At 40.1% G+C, this 18557-nt stretch overlaps 3 protein-coding genes across 3 annotated transcripts; all 3 read left to right on the top strand.

Moving 5' to 3' along the window:
• The first annotated feature begins 1184 nt into the window (after positions 1-1184).
• Positions 1185-10915, top strand: LOC103509642 (adenomatous polyposis coli protein-like). Its single transcript, XM_026823933.1, has 13 exons — positions 1185-1209; positions 1323-1635; positions 1957-2015; positions 2295-2409; positions 2779-2835; positions 3262-3334; positions 4770-4952; positions 5284-5429; positions 8695-8884; positions 9102-9201; positions 10002-10142; positions 10358-10568; positions 10894-10915. The coding sequence occupies exons 1-13, from the start codon at positions 1185-1187 to the stop codon at positions 10913-10915; spliced, it is 1635 nt and encodes a 544-aa protein (XP_026679734.1).
• A 2151-nt stretch (positions 10916-13066) lies between these two features.
• LOC113467643 lies at positions 13067-13737 on the top strand. The gene is made up of 2 exons (XM_026823932.1): positions 13067-13173; positions 13509-13737. The coding sequence occupies exons 1-2, from the start codon at positions 13067-13069 to the stop codon at positions 13735-13737; spliced, it is 336 nt and encodes a 111-aa protein (XP_026679733.1).
• A 1200-nt stretch (positions 13738-14937) lies between these two features.
• Positions 14938-18339, top strand: LOC103509640 (putative uncharacterized protein DDB_G0277255). The gene is made up of 4 exons (XM_026823931.1): positions 14938-14955; positions 15687-15875; positions 16186-16378; positions 16856-18339. The coding sequence occupies exons 1-4, from the start codon at positions 14938-14940 to the stop codon at positions 18322-18324; spliced, it is 1869 nt and encodes a 622-aa protein (XP_026679732.1). The 3' UTR covers positions 18325-18339.
• Positions 18340-18557: the final 218 nt, after the last annotated feature.

Raw genomic sequence — 18557 nt, 5'->3', positions numbered from 1 at the left:
AATTGAACGAAAAAAGAAAGGTCTATGTTTTGTTTTGATTCGACGGATTTTTCATTTGTTATTTTGATACGTTTCTTGATGAAATGGTTGGCTTTCTTCTATCTTAATCTTCTCTTTTCGGTTTCCGTACGATAAGACCTCCGTTGATAGGTAGGTACAGTTCTATTTATTAAATACATAAAGAAAAGTGCTTTACATATTATAGTTTTATTGTAATGGATCGAAGAATAAATGTACCTATTTTTCCCCTGGATCATTTCTCTAAACTTTTGTCTGGGTTTTCCATTTCAGTCATCCACTCCTCTCTCCGTGTTTACGTCACATCATCACATGATGACATCCACATCTAACTCAAACACTTCTAACCCAGAAGATAAACCTCACGATGAAGAACAACCTGCTACTGATGTACACAATACTAGTGATAATAATAATACACAAGGTAAAGAGTCTTCTATTGGTCCCTATGTAATGTAAATGTAAATGCAGTTTCTTTGTGTTATTATGTCACAACTTTGGTGCTCACTGCAGCATTGTAGGATTTTGCCCAATATCTCAATCTCAATGTTTACCTACCATGCTGGCACCGGTCGCTATGCGCATTTATATGTCATAGCTACTCATTTTCCTCACGAGGCTGAGTGGGCCCCACAACAGCCAGTCACGGAATCAATCATTTGCATGATACAAATTTCTTGACCCCGCCGGGAATCGAACCCGGGTCTCCCGCGTGCAAGGTGAGAGCAGTGAGCACTACGCCATGGGAGCTGACCTATTGGTCCTTATGGAAGACTTTAAATAGAGACGCTAACAACTTGATAAGTAAGAACAACTGGAAGACAGTAGGAAAACTCATTCAAATGAAAAAGATATACCGCTCTTCGCAAGGTGAGAGCAGTGAGCACTACGCCATGGGAGCTGACCTATTGGTCCTTATGGAAGACTTTAAATAGAGACGCTACCAACTTGATAAGTAAGAACACTGGAAGACAGTAGGAAAACTCATTCAAATGAAAAAGATAACTGTCGATTTTGATAAAGTTCGATTTTGACGAAATTTGGCAAGCATATTGAACACCTGAAGGATATTCTTTAGATATTGAGACCAGTCGGTCTTTTGGAGACCCTGTAGCTGCCCGTTTTCCGAGTCTTACACTTCACTAATAGCCAGGGCAACAGTCTGAATGAAGCAATCCGATTGGCTGAAATGTTGAAACTATCCAATCAGATAGCCTAACACGAGAGTTAAACCCAGTTTAAACTCTGATCATGACCCAGGCCATAAACCACCAGTACTAAATGCCCCTCTTCCTTGTTTTCAGATCACACCACCCCTCTCACTCGCTCCCCCTCTCCCTCTCCTTCCTACCACAACCAAACCACCACCCCCACCTCCTCATACACCCCTCGCGATGAGAGAGACGGAGCTAGCTCCGAACCAGAGGAGCGAGAGAGAGAGCAGCTCTCGTTCAGCAAGATAGAAGAACCGTATTATCATCCTCATCTAGATGATGAAGATAGCAATGAACCGAGTAATCTGGACCAGCCTACGAATTATAGTCTGAGATATTCAGAGAAGCGAGGAGGACCTCCTGGATCAAGTAGTGGCGATAGTGAAGATAGACCCGGGTCCAAGTAAGTATAAAGAGAAATAAAGAAACCTTTTATTTAATAACATAATAACTTCTTACAGATATACTCGTATGTCAGTGATCTTTTCGCCATCTAATTGGCCTATCGTCCCATATAGTTCATATAAAAATAAAAACCCATCCGGCCCGAAAGACCAGTTTCTAATGTATACGAATAGGAAGGTGAAAAACCATCCGGCCTGAAGGACCACTTTTTAATGCGTAGGAAAACAAAACAATATATCAATCTGGCCCGAGGACCATATTTGGTAATGAACCGAGTAATCTGGACCAGCCTACGAATTATAGTCTGAGATATTCAGAGAAGCGAGGAGGACCTCCTGGATCAAGTAGTGGTGATAGTGAAGATAGACCCGGGTCCAAGTAAGTATAAAGAGAATAAAAAAGAAACCTTTTATTTAATAACATAATAACTTCTTACAGATATACTCGTGGGTCAGTGTTCTTTTTACCATCTAATTGGCCTATCGTCCCATATACATAGTTCATATAAAAATAAAAACCCATCCGGCCCGAAAGACCAGTTTCTAATGTATACGAACAGGAAGGTAAAAAACCATCCGGCCTGAAGGACCACTTTTTAATGCGTAGGAAAACAAAAGAAAATATCAATCTGGCCCGAGGACCATATTTGATGTCTAGAAAACCCATCCGTCTCGAAGGACCAGATTTTGGCTCTGTTCACCTTGGCTAAACTCATACAAGTAGACACCCAATGTCATGGACTTACCAACAAATACTGCATTATACTTAGAAGGTATGGTATGGTTATATTTTCCTTTCTGAAACGGAAACAATGCCGATGGCGAGCCATCTTGGATTTCCTATTTTTCAGCAGGACAGAAAGCAGTTTTTTGAAGGGGTTTAACGTCCTTGTATAACTCCTGAGGTGTTTAGTGACGATAGTTTTAACCTCCATTTGGCAACAATGGACATTAACTCAGCTTGAGTGGAGCTGGAAAAAGTCAGCAATGCCCGATTGCCTAGATCGTCACCCAATCGGATACTAACCACGGACAATGTTGGTCAACTTCAGCGACCTATGTCTATTTAGAACTGGTGTTTCCAATGTGCTATTACATAAAGTGCCATGTATTTTGACTTATGTACTTGGTTTGGTTTTCAGATATGCTGGCATGACATTGACTAATCTAACATTTGGTCACGGTAATAATAAGAGTACACTGTGTTGTTAATGTTTTGTGTATGGTTGGGGCCAGAATGAGAGTTTTTTTGTGAAGAGGTTTGGTAGAGGGTAACTTAAATTAGGTTCAAGTTTCAGACTCTTAGGCTAAGCAATCTTGTTTGGTTGATCTCAATCTTCTTACCCAATCAGATAGCTTAATCCAAGAGTTAAACCAAGTGCAATCTCAGGTTGTGGTCCTGGCCATAACTCGAATGTATTGTATATTCACAGGATATTTACCGACGAGGCCCGAGTGGAGTCGAAGTTTGCCGAAGACAATGGAGAGGATTGTGTTCGTACGTTCTGTACCGAGGACACACCCTATAACTTCTCCAATTCTACCTCACTGTCTGATCTGAGAATCACTGAGGGCGATGGAGGGGAACTATCAGCTTGTAAGGTAAAAAGAACTAAAAAAAAAGGACTGTGTTGTTTGACTGAATTCATGAAGGCTCTTGTACTGCAACTATCCACACCTAGTGATCATCTGAGACAGGTAAGTGGGATAGTTCAGCTTCTCGATGAAAGAAATTGTAAATGGGACACCTTTGCAACACGAGCTCGAAGCTAAGCTCGAAGATCCTTTGATTTTTTGATTTTGATGATGTGAAGAGAAATAATCAAGTTAGGTGAAGTCCTGGCCATAACTCGAATGTATTGTATATTCACAGGATATTTACCGACGAGGCCCGAGTGGAGTCGAAGTTTGCCGAAGACAATGGAGAGGATTGTGTTCGTACGTTCTGTACCGAGGACACACCCTATAACTTCTCCAATTCTACCTCACTGTCTGATCTGAGAATCACTGAGGGCGATGGAGGGGAACTATCAGCTTGTAAGGTAAAAAGAACTAAAAAAAGTTTGATAGAGGTAACTATAACTGCTAAGGTCATATCGTCCCGAAAGCGAAGAGAGAAGGAAGACAGGATAGGAGAAAGGCAACCTTTCCGAGAATGAACCTTATCTGTTTAACAAAACTTGACTGTGTTGTTTGACTGAATTCATGAAGGCTCTTGTACTGCAACTATCCACACCTAGTGATCATCTGAGACAGGTAAGTGGGATAGTTGAGCTTCTCGATGAAAGAGAAAGTGTAAATGGGACACCTTTGCAACACAAGCTCGAAGCTAAGCTCGAAGATCCTTTGATTTTTTGATTTAGAGAAATAATCAAGTTAGGTGAAACCCCTTGAATATTATATAGTTTTCTATTTAGTAATTTTAGTTTAAGTTAGATTAAGATAGTTAGGGCATACGATGTACATAAGTTAGTAAAGGGTCCTCCCGTGTATTGAAATAAATAAATAAATAAATAAAGAGCTCCAGAGAACCCTTAAAAATACCAGCTAGCTCGGAGGGTAGCAGTTTCGGATCCCCTCCTCTGTGGTTGAGTGGTCAAGAGCACGGACTCTCAACCTGGAGGTGCTGGGTTCGAATCCCGCCCAGGAAATTTTCCAACCAAACTTTTCCGTCCTTGGATAGGCATGGATGTAAAAGAATGTGCCTTGAAGTATTGCCAAGTGATGCCGAGATACAATCTTTTTAAAAAAAGTTCGAATCCCACTGGGGGCTAACTTTTATCCTAAACAGATAAGGTTCGTTTTCAGAACGTCTGGTTTTCACTTATCTGTCCTCTCTTCGATTTCGGGAAGATAAGACCTCTGTTGTTACAGTTCTCTCTATCGAATCTCTTAATAATGTTTCCCTAATTATCAAACTACTCTTCTCTCTATCAAACCTCTTAATAATGTTTCCCTAATTATCAAACTACTCGTCTCTCTATCAAACCTCTTAATAATGTTTCCCTAATTATCAAACTACTCTTCTCTCTATCAAACCTCTTAATAATGTTTCCCTAATTATCAAACTACTCTTCTCTCTATCAAACCTCTTAATAATGTTTCCCTAATTATCAAACTACTCGTCTCTCAGGTAACTGCTAGTGTACTTCGTAACCTATCATGGCGAGCGGATGTGAAATCCAAACAAATACTACGCGAGGTTGGGGCAGTACCTGCTCTTATGAAATCCGCCATGGAAGCCAGCAAAGAGTCCACTCTAAAGTCTATCCTATCCGCTCTGTGGAACTTCTCTGCACATTGTAATAATAACAAGGTAAGTCTGACTAATTTAATGATGAGGGACATACTACGGGAATGGACATGCTACAACACAGACCACACTAAATGAGCTTTGTGCTATGGGATTCTCAGTCCTATGGGACTATTTTTTTCCCAATCATTGCAAAATTATTTCGAAAAATGAGATTTTACCGCCGATGTCCTACTTTTGCAGGAAAATCTGACGTTGTATTTTATGGACTCTTTATGGAGGGTACTTATTGGACAAATACAGGTTTGCAACTTATTAAATTATTTTTCATTTAATTGCATTATTTTTCGTTGAGTATCACGCACACTCTTACCTTTGTTTTTCTAACTTTCAGATCGACATTTGTCAAGTAGAAGGTGCACTACAGTTCCTGATAGATAAAATGAAAAGCTCCACCGCTACCTCGATGACTATTGTAGAGAATGCTGGTGGCGTGATGAGAAACATTTCTAGTCATATCTCGGTGAAAGAAAACTATAGGTAAGTAAGTCAGCCATAATCAGCCTAGTTAGATTAGAAGGTCGCGGGTTCGACTCCAGCTCGGGCAGAAATTTATCGTTTACAGATAAGTGGCTTTCTCCTATTCTGTCCCGAAAGACCAGTTTCTAATGTATACGAATAGGAAGGTGAAAAACCATCCGGCCTGAAGGACCACTTTTTAATGCGTAGGAAAACAATATATCAATCTGGCCCGAGGACCATTTTTTTTTATGTCTAGGAAACCCATCCGACTCGAAGGACCAGATTTTAGTTCTATTCTCAATCCCTATTTAAAAATTAAATTGACCACTAGGACATAATTATTTTAATGTTTTGTGTATGGTTGGGGCCAGAATGAGAGTTTTTTGTGAAGAGGTTTGGAGGAGGGTAACTTAAATTAGGTTCAAGTTTCAGACTCCTCTTGTTTGGTTGATCTCAATCTTCTTACCCAATCAGATTGCTTAATCCAAGAGTTAAACCAAGTTTAATGTTTTGTGTATGGTTGGGGCCAGAATGAGAGTTTTTTTGTGAAGAGGTTTGGTAGAGGGTAACTTAAATTAGGTTCAAGTTTCACTCTTAGGTTAAGCAATCTTGTTTGGTTGATCTCAATCTTCTTACCCAATCAGACTGCTTAATCCAAGAGTTAAACCAAGTGCAATCTCAGGTTGTGGTCCTGGCCATAACTCGAATGTATTGTATATTCACAGGATATTTACCGACGAGGCCCGAGTGGAGTCGAAGTTTGCCGAAGACAATGGAGAGGATTGTGTTCGTACGTTCTGTACCGAGGACACACCCTATAACTTCTCCAACTCTACCTCACTGTCTGATCTGAGAATCACGGAGGGCGATGGAGGGGAACTATCAGCTTGTAAGGTAAAAAGAACTAAAAAAAAGTTTGATAGAGGTAACTATAACTGCTAAGGTCATATCGTCCCGAAAGCGAAGAGAGAAGGAAGACAGGATAGGAGAAAGGCAACCTTTCTGAGAACGAACCTTATCTGTTTAACAAAACTTGCCCCGGGTGGGAGTCAAATCCGCGACCTAGCCCTTAGGCAGGCGCGCGCTACTCTTCAAGCTATTTAGGCTGGCGTTCTTTTTAGAATTTTAGAACTACATAATATATCTAGAAAACTGGTGTATCCAAACGACAAGGCGATTTTAAAGAAAGCTTGTTGATATTTTTTGTAGTTGAAATGTCCTTCCAACCTCCAGCCTTTTTCTTTCAAGACTAGATAATTATTTTTTAAAAAATTTTCCCCCTTTAAGGATATTGGTTCTTTGGTACTCAACAAATTGCGTAATATGTATTTACTTGTTATTATCAAATAAAATAAAGAAATAAAAATCTCCAAAAATTTAGTAATTTTAGTTTAAGTTAGATTAAGATAGTTAGGGCATACGATGTACATAAGTTAGTAAAGGGTCCGCCCGTGTATTAAAATAAGCTAGGTCGGAGGGTAGCAGTTTCGAATCCCCACCTCTGTGGCGATTTCTGTGGTCAAGAGCACCGACTCTCAATCCGGAGGTGTGGGGTTCGAATCCCGGCCAGGAAATTTTCCAACCAAACTTTTCCGTCCTTGGATAGGCATGGATGTAAAAGAATGTGTCTTGAAGTATTGCCTAGTGATGCCGAGGTACAATCTCAAATAAATAAATAAAACGAATCCCGCTCGCGGCTAACTTTCATAGTAAGATAAAGCTCTTCTTGGGACGGCTGTTTTCCGCGTATCCTATCCTCTTTCCCTCTTCGATTTAAGAATGATAAGTCCTCTGTTGTTACAGTTCTCTCTATCAAACCTCTTAATAATGTTTCCCTAATTATCACACTACTCTTCTCTCAGGTAACTGCTAGTGTACTGCGTAACCTATCATGGCGAGCGGATGTGAAATCCAAACAGATACTACGCGAGGTTGGGGCAGTACCTGCTCTCATGAAATCCGCCATGGAAGCCAGCAAAGAGTCCACTCTAAAGTCTATCATATCCGCTCTGTGGAACTTCTCTGCACATTGTAATAATAACAAGGTAAGTCTGACTAATTTAATGATGAGGGACATACAATGGAAGCCAGCAAAGAGTCCACTCTAAAGTCTATCCTATCCGCTCTGTGGAACTTCTCTGCACATTGTAATAATAACAAGGTAAGTCCAACTAAGTCTAAACTGTTGACATAATGGGACTTTTTAGTCCTAGCCGACAGTATAAATAGGGTAAAGTGAATGATTGAACTCGCCGACCCCAAATAAGATTGGGAAAAGACGCAGTTAAATAATGTTGAATAAATACACACGGTTTGTCGAGTGATGTAGCGTTTTCAGAAGGTGCCGGGTTCACTCGTATTTCGGTTGCTAATATTTTAACGGGTTACTTTCTGATGTTCTCGTGCTGACCCAGCATCTAAATGGGAAGTATTGTGTATCTTCTGATCCATCTGATGAGAGGCATACTACGAGATGGGCATGCTGATTAATGTTCTTTTCTAAAAAAAAAATATCTTCTTCTTTTTAGTTACTTTTATCATTTTACCTTTTTTTCTACTTCTTCTTATTTTTTTATTATTTTTTTTTCTTCAAACTTTCAGATCGACATTTGTCAAGTAGAAGGTGCACTCCAGTTCCTGATAGATAAAATGAAAAGCTCCACGGCTACCTCGATGACTATTGTAGAGAATGCTGGTGGCGTGATGAGAAACATTTCTAGTCATATCTCGGTTAAAGAAAACTATAGGTAAGTAAGTCAGCCATAATCAGCCTAGTTAGCTTAGAAGGTCGCGGGTTCGACTCCAGCTCGGGCCGAAATTTATCGTTTACAAATAAGTGGCTTTCTCCTATTCTGCCCTCTTTTTCTCTTCAATGGAGCAGTTGCAAATCGGTAAAAATTCTAAATAAATGGTCGATTCCTATGTAAAAAGTTGGGAAAAATCCAAATCTGAGGTCAAAACTTCGAAAAAATAACTGTAAATTCAATTTTTAAAAGATACCAGAATTCCGCTAGTAAACAATATTTCTAACTTGATGCACATCTCTCCCACACCAGGGCTATTCTGAGGGAACACCAGTGTCTACCGTTGCTATTGGAACAGCTCCGCTCTCCCTCCCTAACATATAAATCGATTCCTATGTAAAAAGTTGGGAAAAATCCAAATCTGAGGTCAAAACTTCGAAAAAATAACTGTAAAAGGTCGAAAATTCAATTTTTTAAAGATACCAGAATTCCGCTAGTAAACAATATTTCTAACTTGATGCACATCTCTCCCACACCAGGGCTATTCTGAGGGAACACCAGTGTCTACCGTTGCTATTGGAACAGCTCCGCTCTCCCTCCCTAACAGTAGTGAGCAATGCATGTGGTACGCTATGGAACCTCTCTGCCCGGTGCCCACAAGATCAAGCCACGTTATGTCGGCTAGGCGCTGGACCTATGCTAAGCTCACTGATACATTCCAGACATAAGATGATTTGCACATCTCTCCCACACCAGGGCTATTCTGAGGGAACACCAATGTCTACCGTTGCTATTGGAACAGCTCCGCTCTCCCTCCCTAACAGTAGTGAGCAATGCATGTGGTACGCTATGGAACCTCTCTGCCCGGTGCCCACAAGACCAAGCCACGTTATGTCGGCTAGGCGCTGGACCTATGCTAAGCTCACTGATACATTCCAGACATAAGATGATAGCCATGGGCGCCTCGGCTGCGCTGAAGAATCTGCTCAATGCGAAGACAGCCACCGGGGCACCCGAGTGTAACCTGTTTGATAAGGATAGTCGAGGTGAGTACAGTAGAGGCTGCTTGAGTTATTCCTTATTATTATTTCAGGTAAAAAGTACACGAGATCGGTTTGAATTTCGGTAAAATTCTTTCTTATTGCCCATCTAGATTATCTAGAACATAGAACATACTGGGAATATCCCTACGAAATTTCAGCTTTAGAAGTGTTGGAGTTCTGGAGATAGAGCGATCAGTATGTGAATGAGTGAATAGCTTTTGAATGCGAAGACAGCCACCGGGGCACCCGAGTGTAACCTGTTTGATAAGGATAGTCGAGGTGAGTACAGTAGAGGCTGCTTGAGTTATTTCTGAAAATGCTATAGAATTTATTTCAGGTAAAAAGTACTCGAGATCGGTTTGAATTTCGGTAAAATTCTTTCTTATTGTCCATCTAGAACATACTGGGAATATCCCTACAAAATTTCAGCTTTAGAAGTGTTGGAGTTCTGGAGATAGAGCGATCAGTATGTGAATGAGTGAATAGCTTTTGTATAATACCATAGAGAGCCCTGGAGAATTCTACGTTTCACTAAAAATGATTTTGGGTGAGTAAGAACACTTAGCTTTATGTTTTACGTATATTGAATTTATTTCAGGTAAAAAGTACTCGAGATCGGTTTGAATTTCGGTAAAATTCTTTCTTATTGTCCATCTAGAACATACTGGGAATATCCCTACAAAATTTCAGCTTTAGAAGTGTTGGAGTTCTGGAGATAGAGCGATCAGTATGTGAATGAGTGAATAGCTTTTGTATAATACTAAAAATTGAGATTCTATCCATCGTTTTTGCTTTTGCTTCAGGAATGCCGTCTCTACTGATCCGTAAGCGAAGAGCTTTGGAGAAAGAGCTGGATGCAAATCTGGCTGAGACTTGCGATAATATAGACAATGCTGATCTAGCATCCCCTCTCACACCTCAGGTAATTGAACGAAAAAAGAAAGGTCTATGTTTTGTTTTGATTCGACGGATTTTTCATTTGTTGTTTTGATACGTTTCTTGATGAAATGCGTATTATTACGTTTTTAGTGTTTGAATTGTTTTACCAAGTGTGTGTACCAACAAATCAGTTAATACAAACTTATTCCTTTGAGACCTCTAAGTTTGTTATTTTTAATATATTTTTACAATTTTGAATCTCATTGTCTCTTGCTTACAGAATCTCATCCAGTCACCTCACTCAGTCACCCCCCGCCTGCCTCTCTACCTCCCCCTCCCACTTCAGCCAAGGATGAACTGAAATGTTACGCGGTAGAAGAATCTCCCCTCAATCTAACAGCATGGTCTTCACTAAGTGACCTGACTATTAATACAAATACCAGTGTATCCGCTAGACACAATACCAGCAGCAGACCAGACAATGATGATAGGTAAGTCAAACTGTCTGACAGACCAGACCTAGGTAGTCGAAACGTGGTAGTCGAAACGTGTGTGGCGGAAAAAGCTCAGACCTCTATCTGTCAGTAGGTCTGGGTTTGAGTGGCCAGCATTAGGCACAATTGAAAACATGAAATAATCAAAAGACCACGAAAGTATGACGTTAATTTGGCAACCATCATTTGATTTGATTTTGAGTCACTTTTATTGATATGAGCTGATTGACTTGAATCTTGGTACACTTAACTTTTTGATGATACGATATTGTTTTAACTATTTTGGAGCAATTCCATAAGTTTTTATACTTTCCAATTGAAGCTCTCAGAGCAGCCACCCATAATTCATAGGTATTCTATTCTATGATTCTATTTCAGACATGAAGATTTGTTCCATGAAGATGGTGTGGAAGGTGGAGGGGAGAACAAGGGGGGGTGGTGGTTTGGTTGTGGTAGGAAGGAGAGGGAGAGGGGGAGCGAGTGAGAGGGGTGGTGTGATCTGAAAACAAGGAAGAGGGGTATTTAGTACTGGTGGTTTATGGCCTGGGTCATGATCAGAGTTTAAACTGGGTTTAACTCTCGTGTTGGGCTATCTGATTGGATAGTTTCAACATTTCAGCCAATCGGATTGCTTCATTCAGACTGTTGCCCTGGCCATTAGTGAAGTGCAAGACTCGGAAAACGGGCAGCTACAGGGTCTCCAAAAGACCGAATGGTCTCAATATCTAAAGAATATTCTTCAGGTGTTCAATATGCTTGCCAAATTTCGTCAAAATCGAACTTATCAAAATCGACAGTTATCTTTTTCATTTGAATGAGTTTTCCTACTGTCTTCCAGTGTTCTTACCTATCAAGTTGGTAGCGTCTCTATTTAGTCTTCCATAAGGACCAATAGGTCAGCTCCCATGGCGTAGTGCTCACTGCTCTCACCTTGCACGCGGGAGACCCGGGTTCGATTCCCGGCGGGGTCAAGAAATTTGTATCATGCAAATGATTGGTTCCGTGACTGGCTGTTGCGGGGCCCACTCAGCCTCGTGAGGAAAATGAGTAGCTCTATGACATATAAATGCGCATAGCGACCGGTGCCAGCATGGTAGGTAAACATTGAGATTGAGATATTGGGAAAAATCCTACAATGCTGCAGTGAGCACCAAAGTTGTGACATAATAACACAAAGAAACTGCATTTACATTACATTACATAGGGACCAATAGAAGACTCTGTCTCTTACCTTGTGTATTATTATTATCACTAGTATTGTGCGTAGCTATGACATATAAATGCGCATAGCGACCGGTGCCAGCATGGTAGGTAAACATTGTATTTTAGGATTATTGAGATATTGGGAAAAATCAAAGTTGTGACATAATAACACAAAGAAACTGCATTTACATTACATAAGGACCAATAGAAGACTCTGTCTCTTACCTTGTGTATTATTATTATCACTAGTATTGTGTACATCAGTAGCAGGTTGTTCTTCATCATGAGGTTTATCTTCTGGGTTAGAAGTGTTTGAGTTAGATGTGGATGTCATCATGTGATGATGTGACGTAAACACGGAGAGAGGAGTGGATGACTGAAATGGAAAACCCAGACAAAAGTTTAGAGAAATGATCTAGGGGAAAAATAGGTCCATTTATTCTTCGATCCATTACAATAAAACTATAATATGTAAAGCACTTTTCTTTATGTATTTAATAAAGGGCCCACTCAGCCTCGTGAGGAAAATGAGTAGCTATGACATATAAATGCGCATAGCGACCGGTGCCAGCATGGTAGGTAAACATTGAGATTGAGATATTGGGCAAAATCCTACAATGCTGCAGTGAGCACCAAAGTTGTGACATAATAACACAAAGAAACTGCATTTACATTTACATTACATAGGGACCAATAGAAGACTCTTTACCTTGTGTATTATTATTATCACTAGTATTGTGTACATCAGTAGCAGGTTGTTCTTCATCGTGAGGTTTATCTTCTGGGTTAGAAGTGTTTGAGTTAGATGTGGATGTCATCATGTGATGATGTGACGTAAACACGGAGAGAGGAGTGGATGACTGAAATGGAAAACCCAGACAAAAGTTTAGAGAAATGATCCAGGGGAAAAATAGGTACATTTATTCTTCGATCCATTACAATAAAACTATAATATGTAAAGCACTTTTCTTTATGTATTTAATAAATAGAACTGTACCTACCTATCAACGGAGGTCTTATCGTACGGAAACCGAAAAGAGAAGATTAAGATAGAAGAAAGCCAACCATTTCATCAAGAAACGTATCAAAATAACAAATGAAAAATCCGTCGAATCAAAACAAAACATAGACCTTTCTTTTTTCGTTCAATTACCTGAGGTGTAAGAGGGGATGCTAGATCAGCATTGTCTATATTATCGCAAGTCTCAGCCAGATTTGCATCCAGCTCTTTCTCCAAAGCTCTTCGCTTACGAATCAGTAGAGACGGCATTCCTGAAGCAAAAGCAAAAACGATGGATAGAATCTCAATTTTTAGTATTATACAAAGAATAGAATTTAATACAAATACCAGTGTATCCGCTAGACACAATACCAGCAGCAGACCAGACAATGATGATAGGTAAGTCAAACCGTCTGACAGACCTAGATCTCAGGTAGTCGAAATGTGTGTGGCCGAAAAAGCTCAGACCTCTATCTGTCAGTAGGTCTGGGATTGAGTGGCCAGTATTAGACACAATTGAAGACATGAAATAATCAAAAGACCACGAAAGTATGACGTTAATTGGCAACTATCATTTGATTTGATTTTGAATCTTGGTACACTTAACTTTTTGATGATACGATATTGTTTCAACTATTTTGGACCAATTGCATAAGTTTTTATACTTTCCAATTGAAGCTCTCAAAGCAGTCACCCATAATTCATAGGTATTCTATTCTATAATTCTATTTCAGGCATGAAGATTTGTTCCATGAAGATGGTGTGGAAGGTGGAGGTGAGAACAAGGAGGAGGAGGAGGAAATGTTAAATGATGAACATATACTACAGGCGTGTATCAAAGTAGGCATGGAATCAGCCAAGTGTCTAACACTCAAGAAAACAAGCTCAGAGTCAAGTCAAGTAAGTACAAGTACATTATGGTCGCAACTAAATATACATAAAAACATAAATGATATTTATTGAGCCTTTTGAAAGAAGTGAAAACACACTACGCTGACGTTACGTGGGACCACGTATGAAGAAAAAATCTATACAATGTATTCGGACAAAAACGAACAGATTGATCTGACGTGACGCCACGACCTGACGCGTATATGGCGTGGCGTCAGATCAATCTGTTCGTTTTCGTCCGAATACATTGTTTAGATTTTTTCTTCATACGTGGTCCCACGTCAAGTCAGCGTAATGTGTTTTCAGCTTTACACTAGTATCGCCTACAAGGGAGCTTACTCGGGAAAGTTGATGTGATGTCATCATGTACGTCAGAATACAAGATTTACTTGTGTTTATCACTTAGATTTGTCTCTTGACCTAGAAGTAGAAGAAAAAGGAAAAATCCCTAGTTTTTTTCTGTTGTTTCACTTTAAAACCAAGAAAATGGTCTAATGGTCAATTCTTGACATTAGTTAATAACAGCAACTTTAAACCTCACCTGAGCCCAGTTCCAAAAGGGGACCAATCGAGTTTTCAGTGCCAAAACTAGACATCCCGGAACTTTGACCTTAATGTAAGAGCTAATTAATGTCAACTTTTCCATAATAATCCCATGTATTCCAACAGATTTCCATAGATTTTAGCTTTTTTCAAGACCAAAACCATTAAAATCGGCTGCTCGTTTCAAAAGATATGAGTTTGTCGTGTTTTCCCTAAAAATGTCCATTTTCTAAATGTCAACTTTTGGAACTGGACTACTCACATGGTAGATAAATGTAAATGCAGTTTTTTTGTGTTATTATGTCACAACTTTGGTGCTCACTGCAGCATTGTAGGATTTTTCCAATATCTCAATAATCCTAACATCCAATGTTTACCTACCATGCTGGCACCGGTCGCTATGCGCATTTAAATGTCATAGCTACTCATTTGCCTCACGAGGCTGAGTGGGGCCCGCAACAGACAGTCACGGAATCAATCATTTGCATGATACAAATTTCTTGACCCCGCCGGGAATCGAACCCGGGTCTCCCGCGTGCAATGCGAGCGCAGTGACCACTACGCCATGGGAGCTGACTACCGGGTATGTTGACTAGAATAAATTACCTTCTTAAAGGAATACCTCTGATTCTTTGAACATTTTGATAGAAATACAAAATTCAAGATACAAATGCATGTCTGACAACCCGGGTCTCCCGCGTGCAATGCGAGCGCAGTGACCACTACGCCATGGGAGCTGACTACCGGGTATGTTGACTAGAATAAATTACCTTTTTAAAGGAATACCTCTGATTCTTTGAACATTTTGATAGAAATACCAAATTCAAGATACAAATGCATGTCTGACCTGATTTTGTATTCCTCAAAATTGGACGTAACTGTTACTCTGGTGGTAACGCAAGTAATGTTGATGGAAGATTCAGTTGACCGCCCTATATGATTCTTCAAACCTCTATGTATATCTAGACAGGGAATTCAGTTTAAAATAATAATAATTGGATTTTTACTTTCCTTATCCTATAGGAAGGAAAGTAATGTAATCGGGTCAAATTTTCGATGGTCAGTTTTTAGTGAAAAAACAAGTTTTGAGGTCCCTAGAGCCTAAATCCAAAGTTTCCGCCATTGGTCTGTGTGTGTATGTCCGTCTGTGTGTCTGTCTGTAAACAAAATATCTCAAGAACGGTAGGAGCTAGAGACTTGACATTTAGCATGCAGCTGTCAAATGTGACAAGGATGCGACACGAAACTTTTGGTTAAGACCGGTGCAACGGTTGGCGGCATTTTACTGCTTTTTTGACAAGGATGCGACACGAAACTTTTGGTTAAGATCGGTGCAACGGTTGGCGGCATTTTACCGCTTTTTGGTGGTTTTTGGTGTAATTTAATGATATCTCGGGAACGGTATGAGCTAGAGACTAGAGTCTTGTTTTAAATTTTCTAAGAAATTATCACAATAAACGTTAATATCTCTGTTTCAGAGTACCATATCAAGCAAACTACCATCTCAGCAGTCAGCACCTCACCTCGCCTCACAATCTGAACACCGCACTACTACTAATCCTAATACCAGTCATACTAATAATAGTAATATTGATTTTGATCTGGACCAATGGGCGAATGATGTTCAAGATAATGATAGTGCACTCCTATTAGAACAATGTATAGAAGCTGGTAAGTTATCATTCCTTATATGTGTAGCATAATGTTCGCTCCGGCCGGGGATCGAACTGACAACCTAGCACTTACAAGGTGGGTGCTTTGTCGTTTTGGTTACCCAAATTTTGGGCAGTATGTCAACTTTATCTATTATTTTCAAAAGGTTTGATAGAGGAAACTGTATCATCGGAGGTCTTATCGTCCTGAACTCGAAGAGAGAAGGAGGAGAGGATAGAAGAAAGCCAACCTTTCTAATAATTGGATTTTTTTTTTAATTTTTCAAAGAAATTATCACAACAAAAGTTAATATCTGTGTTACAGAGTACCATATCAAGTAAACTACCATCTCAGCAGTCAGCACCTCACCTCGCCTCGCAATCTGAACACCGCACTACTACTAATCCTAATACTAGTCATACTAATAATAGTAATATCGATTTTGATCTGGATCAATGGGCGAATGATGTTCAAGATAATGATAGTGCACTCCTGTTAGAACAATGTATAGAAGCTGGTAAGTTATCAATCCTTTTAAGTGTAGCATAATGTTCGCTCCGGGCGGGGATCGAACTGACAACCTAGCACTTACAAGGCAAGTGCTTTGTCGTTTTGGTAACCCAAATATCGGGCAGTATGTCAACTTTATTTATTATTTTCAAAAGGTTTGATCAGGGAAATGGCGAGGGAGATATATATAAAAGGTTTGATAGAGGAAACTGTATCATCGGAGGTCTTATCGTCCCGAACTTGAAGAGAGAAGGAGGATCGGATAGAAGAAAGCCAACCTTTCTTAGAACGAATCAAAATCATCGACTTGGACCTCAATATTTAGTGTGTTTAGTTTTTTTTTTTTTTAGAGAGAAAAGAATCTGAACCCTAGCGCTTACAAGACACGTGCGCTATCTTCCAAGCTAACTAGGTTTACTTCTATTGAATGATTTTTTTTTTCTTCTATTCTCTTATCTACCTCTTCTCTACTTTGTATTCGCAGGTATTCCTCACAAGTCAAAAAACGCGCACGCTCCGTCTGTCCCCACCTTGCCCCCTCCCCTCACCCACCCATCTACCACCCCAACCCTAACCCACCCATCTACCACCCCAACCCCCAGTCCGATGACAGACGGAGGCGAAAATCCACGGGTACTACCCAGAGACATTGATACATGGCAAGGTGTGGAAACAGTGAAAGAGAATGGAGATATAGCGAAACGAAGAGAAGAAATAGAGAAACATAATGGAAATATGGTTAAGCAAAATGGAGAAATCCCCAGAGAACACAAAAATGAACAAAGAGGAACCCAACAGAATGGAGAAGCAGTGAGAACACTTGATAAAAGCGGAAAAGAATCACACCAGAATACTAATATCGGAATAACTGAAGCAAGAAAGACTTCAAATGAACCTAAAATGGAAATGAAAAACGAATGCAATAGTGAACATAACCAAACATATGGGAAACCAACTCTCACGGAAAACAAACCTAACCCTCAACAATACCCAACTAGAACCAATGCTAACGGTTCAAATGTAAATGGAACTGTCTCTGACTCTAATAATAGTAATAATAGCGTCCCTCAGCGGTCAAACGGTAGCGACCTTAAACAGTCAAGTTGTAGCGACCCTAAACAGTCAAGTAGTAGTGACCTTAAACAGTCAAACACTCTTGAACGCTCTATAAACGGATCAGTGAAACATCGTATGATATCAAGTCTGATCAAATCCAACACAAGCACACTGGCGACATCTATGGACAATTCTTGGCGACTGGACGGAGATTTAAACGATGACCTATGTGAAGGTTTGGATACTAGTGGCGCTACCTTGCTAAGTGAAGACGAACTAGCTGGAATCGATAGAGGAATCGAAACGGGTAGAATCGATTTCCAAACTATGGAAACGGGAAGAATCGATTCCCAAAGTATAGAAACGGCTGCAATCGATAGACGACTCGAAATCGAATCTCAAATCGAAAGCTTGAGAATCCACGACAAAAATAGTCCGGTACGCAAAGCGATCCCGGCCGATCTGAAAGATTCCATGGACGAGATGAAAGCCTCCCTGACTAACACTTGGTCTGATGACTCCAGTACTTCCTATCCTACAGTCAGTCTCTCCCCTCCATCTTGCCTCAAACCTGGGAATGTGTTTGAATATAACAAGCAAAATGGAGAAAAAGTAAAGGAATATAATAAACAAAATGCAGACACTGTGAAGGATATATCAACTCATGTAAATGGGAAGGATATCCCGGTTAGCCTAGGATTTGATCACGCGAAGTCACCAGACACCGCTCGTAAACCCACTGGTATCTTGAGCGATGTAGAACCCACCGGTGCGTCAACAAACAACAGTCCGGTGAGAAAGACGGTGGCTAAGGTGAATCCGTTCCCGGAGACAGCTAGGAATCTGGTGCTTCAGAGTCAGGGAAAGGAGGAGAAGGAACTTATTAAACAGAGGTGAGTTGATATATTTTTTTTTTTTTTAATTCGAATTTGGCCAACTAGGGACCACGAAAATCAAATACATGATAGCACTATCTCGTATTTCTATTCCTATTCTGTTCCTTCCTCTGGATCCAATAGATTTTCATGCGCTCTCGGTGTTGTTCTCGTCTCTCCTCTGTCTATGCTGCTCCTCCTACTTTCTTTCTTCTTTCTGTGAATACTATGAATGCGTCTACTTTTTGTTTGAAT

This window comes from Diaphorina citri, unplaced genomic scaffold (assembly GCF_000475195.1).
Source record: "Diaphorina citri unplaced genomic scaffold, Diaci psyllid genome assembly version 1.1 scaffold516, whole genome shotgun sequence".
Classification (NCBI taxonomy): Eukaryota; Metazoa; Arthropoda; class Insecta; order Hemiptera; family Psyllidae; genus Diaphorina; species Diaphorina citri.
The sequence above is the reverse complement of the archived record's forward strand: the minus strand, read 5'-3'. Positions and strand labels throughout refer to the sequence as shown.

Coding starts and splice junctions, on each gene's coding strand:
- LOC103509642 (XM_026823933.1), top strand. CDS start 1,185: ATGAAGCAATCCGATTGGCTGAAAT. Junction 2,410..2,778: donor TACTGCATTATACTTAGAAG/GTATGGTATGGT, acceptor TTTGGTTTTCAG/ATATGCTGGCATGACATTGA. Junction 10,569..10,893: donor AGACCAGACAATGATGATAG/GTAAGTCAAACT, acceptor TTCCAATTGAAG/CTCTCAGAGCAGCCACCCAT.
- LOC113467643 (XM_026823932.1), top strand. CDS start 13,067: ATGGATAGAATCTCAATTTTTAGTATTATACAAAGAATAGAATTTAAT. Junction 13,174..13,508: donor AGACCAGACAATGATGATAG/GTAAGTCAAACC, acceptor ATTCTATTTCAG/GCATGAAGATTTGTTCCATG.
- LOC103509640 (XM_026823931.1), top strand. Junction 15,876..16,185: donor TATTAGAACAATGTATAGAA/GCTGGTAAGTTA, acceptor TCTGTGTTACAG/AGTACCATATCAAGTAAACT. Junction 16,379..16,855: donor AGAACAATGTATAGAAGCTG/GTAAGTTATCAA, acceptor TTGTATTCGCAG/GTATTCCTCACAAGTCAAAA.